The sequence below is a fragment of the Augochlora pura genome, chromosome 3 (assembly GCF_028453695.1).
Source record: "Augochlora pura isolate Apur16 chromosome 3, APUR_v2.2.1, whole genome shotgun sequence".
Taxonomy (NCBI): Eukaryota; Metazoa; Arthropoda; class Insecta; order Hymenoptera; family Halictidae; genus Augochlora; species Augochlora pura.
The window spans coordinates 24574273-24588277 of NC_135774.1; the positions used below are offsets into that span (position 1 = coordinate 24574273).

Consider the following 14005-nt stretch of genomic DNA (forward strand, 5'->3'; position numbering starts at 1 on the left):
AAAATAAAAGAAAATCCAACCCAATACTTCGTCGTTCATTGGTCAAATTCGAACGGCAGATTGCTAACGTTCCCAAGTTTAATTACTGTTCCCGTGCAAAATAGATGGACCGGAATGTGTATTGTCAAATTATTCTTCATTTACAAGGGACAAGAAAAACAAAACTTTGTTCTATTAAAAGTTTCCCGACTGGTTTCCGAGTCGGTGGCTACCGAAACTTTCCCTCCGCAAATATTTAATTCTTGCGCACCGCGGCGTAATGCAAATTCAGTTAAACAGTCGCTGGTTGGTTGAAATTCTGTATATCCGTTCGAATCTCTATTGAATGTAAAAGCTGTCACGATTTTAACCGTCCGGATACCTCGTGACCTTTTTTTTCCCTTTGTCTGGCGCTTTCAACGAGAAATCAAGTCCCTGTAATTAATGATACTTAATCACCTTGTGGCTCGACGTGACTTCATTCTGAATGTTCTTTAATGCACCACTTCGTACCATATTTCCAGATTATTTCCAAACATTAAACTCGAACCTCTCTCGACTTATTTCGCGAGCCTCATTCGCCGACTTGATAATTTGAAAGATGCCAATTTCAACATTTTTGTATTGCCGATGGGAGAATTTAGAGAAAGCCGAGTTAAGAGGTTAGGAACGGATAATTTAAAAATTTAGAAATTGCTAAGTGAAAGATTTAGAAAAGGCTAAGTGAAATATATAGAAGAGGACAAGTGAAAAATTTAGAAATAGCAAATTTAAAATTTTAGAAATAGCAAATCTAAAAATTAGATGATAGCAAATTAAGAAATTTAGAAATAGCAAATTAAAAATTTTAGAAATAGCAAATCTAAAAATTTGAGGTTAGCAAATCTAAAAATTAGAGAAATAGCAAATTAAGAAATTTAGAAATAGCAAATTAAAAATTTTAGAAGTAGCAGATCTAAAAATTTGAAGATAGCAAATTCAAAATTTGGAAATAGCAAATAAAAAATGAAAAATTTGACCTTTGACACTAACAAATATCTCTAACATGTATCTGATACTTCGGAACAGCTTCTCGATTTTTCATTCGATCGGAGCGCCCGCAATTCCGTGGATCGGCGAAATTATCGTATTCGACGAACTCGACGGCCGGTTTGAACCTCAACAAATGAATACATTCTCAGACGTTCGCTTCGCGCGACTGTGGTACGGGAAACAACCGGGAAAAATTATTCCGCGAGGAACAAGTTATTTAATTTTCCACTACGTCTGCCCGGAGTTCTCCATACAATATAATAGCGTCTGGAGAGGAAAAGTTCGGATAAATCTCGTTCGGCGCGGAACCGGTGTTTTTCCCGAAAAAGGAATATACCAGGTCTCTTCGAATATATTGGTCGCCCCCAGACGTTCCCCTACAATCTCGCATTCTGCACGGTTACGACGCCACGGGAGAATTCGTGGCAACCCATAGCTTCTTATCGATCACCGCTCTTCCTCTATCTCCACGGTTCCTCGACTTTCCCGGCCAGTCATGTTCGAACAATTTATAACTGGCTTTTCATCTCCCTACGTTTACCAGATTTTATTATGCTCCCAGAGCGAGGATAACTTCCGCGCAGCCAATGAAAAACCGTGCCTCTTCGCTGATTCCCATGCGATGGGCGCAGAGCGTCGCGCGCGTACTTTTGTTTCTGACTTCGATCAGTCTCGTTCGTTAATTCATCCACGGTTGTTCCTCCCGTGAATTCGTTCTACGAATATCCTCGGACATGTGGATCAATATTAATTCTACATCAGGAATTTTAAAAGTAAAACCCAGCCAATGTTTAGCTTGCAAATATGAATATGCAGATATCGGTAAACGATGATCAAAGTTTAGACGTCAAAGATAAAGATAAACGTCTACGAAAAAAGCTACTCCGTTGTACAACGTTCCTGGAATATACTACATTTTTTATAGAAAAATATTACCACCCACCACATACATTTTTTAAATATACCAGAATTATTTATGCCGTTCCAAGAATCGTTGCATCGATCCTGGAACGAACGTACTCAGTTTCGACAATTTTTTTCAAAAATCATTCCGAGGGGGGAACAGTCGTCGAACTTTCTCCCTATGACGGCTCGAAGTGCCGTAATACTTCCGGAAACCGATACAGACTGTTTCGCTATCCGGTAATAACGGGCGCGAATAAATCTGCGAGGGCGGAGAGCCAGATTGGACGTCGATGGGGAACATTTGCCGTCGAGTGAAAAGCGCTCCAACGAAACCATCAATAATCCCCCACTGAACGGTTGTTCATACTTGTGCGCGCCGGGCGCGAGCCGGTTGCAAACGTTGGAGCGCGGCGGTGGGTCGCGTTCATCGGTGTACAAACGGCGGGGACCGTCGAAATGTTTTCTTGTCACGTGCGAGATCCTCTTTCTTGCGCGCTCGTGACTTGTATTGTAACCGGTGCCGTCCATCGAGTGCCCCGAGACATCCATTTATCGATTCTTCGAGGCATGTGACCGAATATCGATTGGTCAAGCACACGGAGAACCATCAATTTACCGGGTCTACCTGCCATTTCTCGTTGCGTTAGATTGGGTCACCTTTGTGATAGACCGAGCACCGTTCACTGGAAAACAGAGGCGGATTGTTGCTGAAACGGGATTACTCGATTAATTATACAGGTTGTGTCCCGCAGCTGATGTTATAACTCACGGTGACGGATTCTCAGCCTGCGAGAGCATATTTCTTATTATTGGATCTGCGGGTATATCATTTTAAGACTGGAATCTGCTGGATCATGCTTTTTAAATCAAATCTGTAAGCAACAATGATAATTGGCCGACGCGTCTGATCATGACTCGCTGATTCTACTTCTCTCACGAACCGAGATCTAATTCTAGTCTGTGTTGAATTTTAATATAACATATTATACATAATACATATCTAATATAATATATAATATAAATATAACATATTCTGTATATAATATATCTAATATAATATTTATTATATTCTATATCTATTCTATAATATATATAATATAATTTCCATCGAGTCTAATATATTCATATTACAGTCAACGAACTAATTTTATATTCTTCTTTATAATAAGAAATATACATACCATATTTAACCATATTCAATAACATACAAATAAAATAAAAGAACATATAATAAAGCTTGTACGTAATTTATTAAAAACGTACTTCAAACTAAGTTTTCATTCTGGAAATAAAAATTCGCAGTAGAGTTCGATTATTAACATTCACGAATTTTAATATCAAAGTGTTTCTCATTAATATTATTCGAAACATGATGCATAACATCGGCGAATACATTACGACAGACATCTTTAAATGGACCACCCGGTGCATGCGTACTCAGACGTTCGTGAAATCAAAGGTATAAGGTCGTTCTTGAACACGGAATATAAAATCCCATTCGAGTATAATCGACGAATTGCTTTATAATCGAGGTTTAATTGCTTCCACGGAGTAAACAATCGTATCCGGTTTCTTACCGTTTATCGATCTTTTCCTTCCTCGGTTAATATTTGCCTGCAGCGGCACGTGACCAGAGAGCCGGGTCAAAATTAATTGATGGCTCAATGCTATTCAGAGTTTATATACACAATATTCTGTTTGATTAACAGATTGCTTTATCTTTCATCTCTCGGAACAGACCTTCGGGCACCACTAGCCTGCTGCCTATTCGTGTCTCAAAAGGCGGGGCGAGATCTCCTGTGACATAAACGCGGCGGTGGAGGGAACCGACCTTGAACAACCAGTTGAATGCAATTCGACTATAGCTCTCTATAATGCTATTTTTCTACGTTCGCGCGAAATGCAATTTCATGCAATATTAAGTCCGCGCTAAGAACATTGGTCACAGTAAGGACATCAGAATCGTTTATCTGCTTACAAATGCTGCGAACACATTATTTAATTATTTAACCAGTTAGATACTGCAATCGCTTTGGTAAGTTATGCGTGACTGTTGTAATACGAAATTAAATTGTTCATTTTATCGCTGATACACATTTCACGACTTTATCAATATTTAATACTTTAATGTACGATTTAATATGTTTAGGAAAATATTTTAACTTAATGACTCATTTCTCTGGTTCATGTTGCAATTTTTCTTTACAGAGTCAGAGTATTGTTTTCTATTGATTTTATGCTTTTTACATCCTTTATATATCTTTAAGGCAAAGAAAATTCGTTTCTATTACAAAATAAAATAAAGAATAAAATAAAACACAAAATAAAATATAAGATAAAATATAAAATAAAAATTAAGATGAAAAATAGAACAATAAAATAAAAAATAAGATAAAAAATAGAACAGTAAAATAAAACTGAAATTGAAATGTATGTTTAAATAAGTGTTTGTCGCGAGCCCGATGGAATCAATACCGAAAGTCGATGTTGATATTTAGCCGCCGGATGCGCGACAAACAAGTAATGCGTGTGCGAACAAAACGTTATAATTAGCTCGCCGGTTAGCTCTTATACGTGCTCGTCAACGTCGCCCGCCAGAAATCAAAGCGCAGATATTTACCGCAAACAGTAAATCCAGGCCTATGCTCAAGCTATCTTTACCGGCGTGTCATTGTACCGTCATGAAAGTGTATTGCTGCTGATCGATCCGCGAATGTCGTTTCCGTGCATCAGCACTCGCATGCTCCCTCATAATTTCGTCCTGCTGTGTGCCCCGCGTCGTTTCGCCGTGCGCTCGTTCTCGGTGCACTCGCAGCGCCGCGGCTCCGGCACAAAGGAAAACCCGCCGTTCGAAAATTCTGCTTTCATGCCCATTCCGCGCTTTCAAGTTTTATTATTAGCGCCATTAACGTTCGGGCCGCTTAACTATTCCGCGGCACGCCATTTAAAAAAGATCGCGCGTAGGAGGCGACACAAATTAATTATTCCGCTTCAAATTATTTATGTCGCCGTGAGGACACCAGATTTGACGAAGAACGAAATTCTATTTGATTTAGCGAAATATTATCGAATGCTTATCGTCGATTAATTGTATACTGTTTTCTTTAATGAATCATTAATATTAGACAGCATTTTTAATTGTTCTTTGATTATGTTTTCTTGTGTGGAAACCTGGTCTCTTATAATTAATGTTATTCATGCTTTATGCAGAATATTCTATATGCATGTCTATATGATACTAATATTGGGTCATTTATAAACATTGAAAAATTATTCTCATGAATTTAACATAGATTTAAACATTGGATCTCTTCGTTCATAACTAATTCTTGATACACAGTTTTTATTGGTATACCATTATTTTATTGAGATTTACACGTAAATCACGTGTTAAGGGTTCATTATAAAAATAAAACTTTAATTTTTGAGTGTCAGATTTCATCGTGAGAAAAATTGTTCGAAATGTTTAGAGATTTTTCGGTTTAGTATAATTTTACGATAAGGATGTCTTCAGTTTTCCGCCAATCAATACATCTACAAAAATGTTAGACGAAAATGAACAATGAATTATAAAAATAAAGAGTTCAATCTTTAAATTAAAATTAAACTATTGCATTTGTATTCAAATACTTTTCGCAGCCACAAAACGTCGCTGAAAAATGATTCTAAATTTCCCCCGTTCTAAAATCACTTAAACCGATATTTGTCACTACAGATAATATTAAGATCGTTTTCGTTCCGTTATTTGCGAATCGCTAAAGTTTTCTTTATCCACCGTGATAAATGAGAACGAACGTTCACCGCTCTCATAGCCGAAGTCAATAAATGTGCCTTAGGGGAACAGACAGGCAACACCCGTAAAAAAAACCTAGACTGCGAGGTCTTTTATTTTCTTGTCTCCACTGATCCCCGTAATCGGGATTCGCAGTAAGATAAAGATAAAACGATAAAACTATAAAAAAAAGGTAAAAAAAGGGATCAAGTATACTTAAGGGCTCCCCACCCCGGCAGCGCGTACACCTACAAGGTGCGAGAAATTAATAATGAATTTTTCCTTTGATCTTTATCTTACGCGAAAGATATTACACGAGAAAAACAAGTTATCGCAGGAACACGCGATGTTTTTTTTCCTGTTTAGAGGAAAATCGTATTCCCAGACCCGCTATAATAATTAAATAATAAAACGTCTGGATGTTCGAATCTTTTAGTAAGACACGCGAATTCGTCTTCGATCATACGAGTGTAAAGCACACCTAAAAATTTGTAGATAGCAAATTGAGAAATTTAGGAATGGCAAATTTAAAATTTCAGTAGTAGCAAATCTAAAAATTTAAAGATAGCAAATTTAAAATTTAGAAATAGCAAAACTAAAAATTGAAAGATAGCAAATTGAAATTTAAAGATAGCAAATGTAAAAATTTAAAGATAGCAAATTTGGAATTTTAGAATTGGCAAATCTAAAAACTTAGAGATAGCAAATTTAAAATTTTGGAATTGGCGAATCTAAAGATTTAAAGATAGCAAATAAAGAAATGAAAACTTTGACCTTTGACGCTAGTAAACGTCCAACAAATATTTCTAACATATATCAAAAGCACTTCGAAACGAGTTAATGCAGGAACACGCGGTGTTTTTTTCCTGTTTAGAGGAAAATCGTATTCGTAGACCCGTTATAATAATGAAATAATGAAACGTCTGGATGTTCGAATCTTTTAGTAAGATACGCGAATTCGTCTTTGATCATACGAGTGTAATATACTTCCTCGATGAAAAGATGTTCGGGCGAGCGAGTACCGGTGCGAGCAACAAAAGATTGTCTGTCCCCGTGAGACGAGGAAGATCAAAAGATAGGTATCGTTTACCCGTAAAACTAAAGCCTTTGAACTGAATTATTTTAGTAAGGAACGGTGAAGCGTCAACGCGTAATTATCGGGATACGTAGCGATGTCGTAACAGAAAATCCTAGAGTTCATTGTTTATTGACACGTTCGCAGAATTAATCCTTTGCACTCGAAGCCATTTCAACTGCAAATCTAAAATAATTTTTCTGGCTTCTAGTGTCTCCACTTTATGTAATAATATTTATTTTATGCATATGAAATTGAGTCTTGTGACTCATATAATAGTTACACTTTTAATAATTTTTAAATCTAAGCTTTGACGATGTCTATTAAAAATAATTTTGGAATGTATTACAATAATTTTAATGGCGCCGCAGAGTCGCCACTCGAGTGCTAAGGGTTAATATGTCCGCTGACGTGAATTCTGGAGCATTCATTTTCGTTAAGATGCAAAATGATTTGAGAGCTATAACATTCCATTTTATAAGCCATATTATTACGTATTCTATTTTACAGGGTGTAAAATAGGTATTTTACATATTTCACAAAAATATGTAACAATCAGAAAATGGGAGATACCTAAGGTCATTTCGAGTAACTTTTTCCTTTAGAAAAATTTTCTCCGGGGCATCGTAAACGAATTATTAACGAAAAACGTTGACCAATGGGAAGCAACCTTCGATGACGCGAGGCCAATAAGCAGTTGGAACCCAGTTTCGCTTATTGGCTCAGCCTCGCATCAGCGGTGCTCGCCTCTCATTGGTTAATGTTTTGTTTGTTAATAACTCGTTGAGGACGTCTCTGAGAAAATGTTTGTAAAGGGAAAGTTGCTTGAAATAATCTCAGGTATATTCGTTTAGTACGAATATACCAGAAACGAGACTAGCAAATCTGATATTGTCAATGCATGTATTGTTACGTAATTAAAGCGTGAAGTTTACTAAGAGCATCCGGACGAAGTATCTATTTACGATCGTGATTTATAAGCTGCAAGTACGGCTCGGTGTTATTCAAATAAACTACCTCGTCACGCTAATAACAGGCAGGTTGAATCTACTTAGGATCTTGGACCGACTTGTTACCGTAGCGAACCAGTTTAAAGTAAAGCAATTACCGCTGTAAGGGTTAATCTGCCGTACAAGATTTCTTTTCCTGAATTTCTGTTCCCGTATCTTTAAACTCTCTTTTATTTTATTTTTAATGGAGTACCGTAAATGAAAAAATTCCCCGCTCATTTGAAAACTCTTCTCAACGGTTGGAAACTTTCGAGGGGGTGAAGAAGATTTCATTCCGGGGCGGCTTAATCAACAGTAACTTTCGATGTTTCAATAATTAATTTATCACGGGAGAGAAAGTCTTCGTAATTACAATAAAATAAACGTCGTCCCACGCGTTTTAATCGAACCGCTTTCGACAACCACGTGCAATTTCTCTTCCACGGAAACATTTAACTGAAATAACAATTCGGTTCGGTCGGATGTTTAATCGGTAATGCACTTTTAATAATGCACTTTTCATAAAAGTCATGGTTATCCAGAAATTGGCACTCTATAGTTGCGACATTTTGATATTGTTTCGAAAAAATTGATGTGGCTTAAAAATTATATAAATTATTATAAAAAAAAATATATTTTTTACCAACATTTTATATTAACGCTGTAGGCATTATAAAAATTCTCGGATAGAAAATAATTAAATAATAAGCACACGTTGCAATAAAAACAGATTAGTCTCGTTGTTCTCATAAAACGACAGACGACAGTCATTTTCAGTGTTCGATAGGTTTAACATTAACCCCTTGCACTACGACTCCTTCTAACGTTGCGTTGATTAGCATTAACTTGTTCTTAATATTTATGGTAATAAAATATAAAAAATAAATACAAAATATTTTTCCGTTTCTAGACTTTGATAATAGAAAAATTCAATTTGATTTCGACGTAGGAAAAGTTAATATTTATATATAGTAGATCTTGCGTGGAATCTTTAACACCAGTCTGACTCGTTATTATATTGCAATAGGTTAATACCGTAACAACAAATTCTTGCGGCTATTGCTCCATCCGTGAACGCGTGAAGATTTCGTTCGAACTATATCACAATAATACGCTCCGAAGTTCGTCGCTGTAGGCAAATTGTGCTATGAATAACGTACCGTGTTGTCCGAGACCTTGATGCTTTCAGACTGCGTGTAGCCAAGTGACCCAGAATCTCGTGCGAATTAAAGGTTAGCCCTAGAACACTCGGCCCGTCGTAATACAGTGAAAGGATTGTTAACTCGATAGGAGACGCTCGGTTAAAATAAAAGCGACTCAATAACTGGATCCTTGACGCCTTCGTGTCTAGAGCCGGCGAGAGCCGGTGGCAGTTGACAGACCGTTAAATACGCCTGTTCGAAACACCATGAGGCGAAACAAATATCTATACACGCGTCGTTACATGGAACCTTGACTTGGTTTTCTTAGCAGTTGTCGTCTCGTAACTGTAACTTCGGTAACTCGAAAAAGTAATTGCCTCGTCGCGGACCTTCATTCTGTTAGAAACTACGGCCCGCTCTGGTCTTAAAAAGTTCTTTAGCTTCCAGGGTATGAACTAGTTAACAAGGGACTTCTTTTCCATTCTGGAAAATAATGGTTCTCGCGGTTCGGGTATATTTACAGTCGCGGGAACAATTTTCTAAGGGTCAGAACCTATTTCGTTTTCAAAATAACATCGCTCAGATTTCACGGCGAAAATTCGGAAGGCAAGTTCTTCAACTTCTCCAAACACCGAGAGTGTCCCAAAAGTCACTCGCAATGAGGGAGATGAAGGGTTCCTGGGGTTATCTGAAGCAACTTCTTACTGTCTGAAAAATACTGTTCAAACTTATCATTTCGTTAATAACTCGCAATGGCATCCGCGAATTGCATTTTCGCTAAGAAAAAAGTTGCTACGAATGACCTCAGGAATCAACCATTTACAAATTGTCGGACATTTCTTGGACACCCTGTGCACGAAAGAAACACCCCAATTCGAAAATAATTGCGATGCTCGCGGCAAAGTGTGTTTCATATCAAATCTGTCGCACCACTGTTTGTCTCGTAGATGTATGAGAAGAGTTTTGAATTCATGTTTCAGGTGATACTAGTGAAATGGAACGAGCCATACCAGAAGTTAGCTTCGTGCGACAGTTCCGGCGTAATTTTTGTGTGGATGAAATACGAGGGGAGGTGGAGTATAGAGCTTATCAACGACAGAACTATTCCAGTCACGCATTTCTCTTGGTCGCACGACGGTCGGTTGGCTGTCATATGTTACAGGGTAAACAGTTTTCATTGACTTCACTACGTGCTTAATGAACATTCTCATGCGGTGACACGTATTTAATACAGCATCCCCCTTTCGATCATAATTCATCGTCGTAACGAATGAAATTCGTTGCTGAATGAACAGTGACCGATTCGACCGCAAAAAGGCAAAATTTTCATTTTTAAAAATTATTAAAGACATCGATACAGCTTCCGTATGTTGCAGTCGGTGCAGGCGATTTTTATCGAACGCAAAAATCCCCTTATCACTACCATTAGCAAAATACATCAATATTAAATATAACTTCATTTAATTTGAACATTCTCTGTTTTCGAGGCAATACCCTTTTTCATCATCGTTTGCTACCCTGTCAACGCGTTCCGCTAAATGAAGAATCACGTGATCATTTCCCATTTATTCACAACTCTTCGATATTTCGAATTTAATCCGTTAATGCCGAAAAATCCCATCGATCGAAGCTTCGCCGTTTCATTTTTGTAGCGTCGCATCGCAACGTGCACGGTGGATTCTAGCAAAACAATTATACCGCGGGATACGCGAGAGACCGGCGCGCTTAGATGCACACGCGTGAAATTTAATTCTGAATCATGGTCGCCGGTAGCTTCGGACAGAGCTTATAGAAATTCCCCTCGAGACTGCCTAACACTGCCGCGATAATATTTCAGGATTAAATTCCGCGTGTATGCATTATTCATAGTTGCACCTAGGGAGGTTGGAACAGAGAGGCGGCAAGGGTCAGTAAGATCCCGATCCGAACGCGCGGGCCTTGGCCGTTCAATGTTGCGCGCGTTCCCCGGTCCCGAACATTTTTATCTGTCGATGGATAAAACAAGGTACAAGACGAAATGTTGGTCATGCGGCCAGATATGCGCCGACTGCGTTTCAAATGGAGCCGAAGTTGGTGCCAACTTTTGAATCGGGCATGGACGCGGAGCTGGCCTCAATGACGTTGGCGCCAATTCCCCGTGTATGAATCCAGCATTAATGGAGCATCCCTGTGCTAGTTCCGATAATAAAGCGTCGATCACGAACTTAATTCACTGGAAGCCACGAAGAAGCTCATTTGTAATAATATTTTCCATGAGACCGAGAAACGGAGGTTTACAGTCAGTCCTGTAAGTGTTCGTACCCTCGTTGCTTATAAGAGAAATCTGTTGAAATCAAGGGATGCGTGTAAAATTTTGCAACAAACCTTTTATTATCTTATCTCATATTTTTGGATGTGACGGAAGAGGAAAAGTTTGAAGAAAACCTAATACAGAACTAGAATGAATCGATTCATTCATGAAATGACGAATTTGCATTTTTATTGCAAATTCATCATTTACAATAAACAAGTTTATTGCAAACTCTTACACGCGTCCCTTGATTTCAACAAATTTCTCTTATAAGCAATAAGAGTACGAATATGGGACTGACTGTATGTCTCGTGCAGTGGTCCATCCGAAGATCTAGCTTATTCCTCACGACGTTCGAAAATATAAAAATCATGAACTTGAATTCTAGATTCGACACCGTAGAATTGATTTCGTCCGAATGGGAGATCAATGAATTTTCCTGTCCACAGGACGGCTTCGTGCTCGTAGGCACCGTCGGGGGTCAAAGGTACTGGGCATCGACGTTGAACGACAAAGCTATTGTTACTTGTGGTATTTGGACACCGGATGATCAACAGGTATATCGCACAGGAACTTGCTACAACTTTATATCGCTCGCTACGCCTCTATATATACATCATATATATATCATAACGGTCGGGTTTTTATTCGAAAGTGTCTTTCTTGAATCGAATATCGAGCGAGTCGAGCAACTAACTCGAACACCATTGCGGCAAATCTGTTTAACTAAGAGAATAGACCGTTCACGATTACCGTAATTTCGTTTCCGTAAGCTGAACGCGTTCGTTCCAAATCAAATTTGTTTCAATTTGCATTTCGTGTGGGCTAGACAATTTCGAGAAAATCGATTGCAGCATTTTTTACTGAATTTTTAACCGAGCGCGAACTTCCGAGGACCTTGTAACTTGTTCATCTTTCTACGGTAAACGAGCGTTGATTCGATAGCGCTAAAGTATCGCGTTATCTCGAAATAGCGCAATTACAAGGCACAGTGTTTACAGTCTTGTGCGATGGATTGTCTTCTTGGTAACCTGAAATGTGCATTACACCTTAAGTAATCTCTAAAAGTAGATGAAGGTTTACGGCGTCAACATCGATATCAAAATTAGAAACGTTGGAATGCGAGAGGGGAACATTTCTCACGTATCTTTAGAAGACAGTTCATAGAAATTGCATAATTATTATACAGTGTGTTCCACGGGTTTCGACCAAATTCGACGCGTTCTATGCGAACAGAAATAAAATATTAGAATGCCAGAAATGGAAATACAAAATACGATTGAAGCGATTATTACTTTTCTCGTTTTCGCTTAGAATTTTACTTAGAATACGCAGTTGCGAAGTTTGTACGGGAACCCGTAGAGCACTCTGTGTGTTCCATTACTCCTGAAACATTTGCCGTGTCCGGAGGAATTATCTCAAGTACATCCAGCTTAATTTATTTATCCGATATTGTGACCGCAGGTATATTTCGGAACGACTGCGGGGCAATTAATAGTAATGGACGTTCACGGTGCAATGGTGTCGGAAGTGCAACTAGCAGCTGGTGTCACTTCGATGGCTTGGAGCGTGGAGAAGTTCACCATGGAAGAAGGGGACGACGATTTATCGAACGACAGATCTCACAGAGGTATACACCGTCTCTCTTTTACAATTTAATCGCCTGTATTCCTTTATTAACCGCGGAACATTTCGCGCACTTCTACGTACACATTTCATATTACAAATTTGCACTAGAAGCCATTTGAAATAGCTTCGAAACCTATAGTATATATATCTTACATATAAAAGTAGTATAATAACGTGAGAAAGTCATAACTCGCCTTGTTAGATTCTGCTGCATACACTGTATACTGTGATATAATTGTAACAGTAATATAATTATCGTATACTCGTTGTCGTTCATCCAAAACGTATTTTCTTTTAGTCAAAAACGTTTAGCATTAATTCTAAAATAACAGGAGCAAAATAACGTAGGTTTGGTTAGACCAAAAAATTATTTTTTAAATCGTAGATCGCTATAGCGAAGGACCACGTTGTAGCGTAATTAAGAAACATGGTTATGTCAAGGTGTATGGCATCGTATATTTTCGCAGACGATCGGAACTACGTGCTGGCCGTTTGTTTAGCCGACGGGAACATAGTGATGCTGCGGTCCTTCGACGACGTATCGCCCATCACGATACGGACGAACCTGAAGGCGCCGTTGCACGCGGAATGGAGCAATTCGCGTAAACTGTTGGCCATAGCCGGGACGCAGGAGTCGGACACGCAGGGCAGCAGCCCCCACGAGTACACGAACCTTTTGAAGTTTTACTCGGTCACCGGTGCCCTCGTGTACACCGCCGCGATACCGTACACGCAAGTACGTATCTATCCCCCTACCGAACGATCGGTTATCCACGCGAAGGCACCGCGATCGTGATGCACATTCGTTTCTTTGTTATCGATGCCAGTGCCCGGTGTCGGCTCTCACGTGGGGCCACAACGACAGGAGACTTTTCGTGGCGACAGGAGCACGTGTTCACGCGGCTTGGGTGTCAAGGTAACTCGTGTGTCCCGCCGTTATTACGGTGTTCTCTCCGTCACTGGCCGGTTCTCGGGTCTGTCGAGTGACAGTTATAGAGGTACAGGTGTGTACTAAAATTTTTTGCGGCGTTCCGAACGTGGACAAATTTGTCCATGACATTTTTACCGTTGCACTTCTGACGAAACCGACAATAATAAATTGAGGTCGAAAACTTTGCTCTCTTTACTTTACTCTTTACTCTTGTTATGGTTATGTGCGCCGTGTCTGGTGTCAGTTCAATCAAACAAACG

At 38.9% G+C, this 14005-nt stretch overlaps 1 protein-coding gene across 4 annotated transcripts in view; it reads left to right on the top strand.

Annotated features, from left to right (window-relative positions):
* Positions 1-14005, top strand: part of Tusp (WD40 superfamily protein Tusp) — a 39839-nt gene that overhangs the window by 15451 nt on the left and 10383 nt on the right. For all 4 annotated transcript variants that reach the window (XM_078197264.1, XM_078197266.1, XM_078197267.1 and 1 more), the window contains exons 2-6: positions 9876-10058; positions 11635-11742; positions 12650-12815; positions 13282-13550; positions 13642-13730. In XM_078197264.1, coding sequence (XP_078053390.1) covers positions 9876-10058; positions 11635-11742; positions 12650-12815; positions 13282-13550; positions 13642-13730 — 815 coding nt within the window. The remainder of the gene's footprint in view (positions 1-9875; positions 10059-11634; positions 11743-12649; positions 12816-13281; positions 13551-13641; positions 13731-14005) is intronic.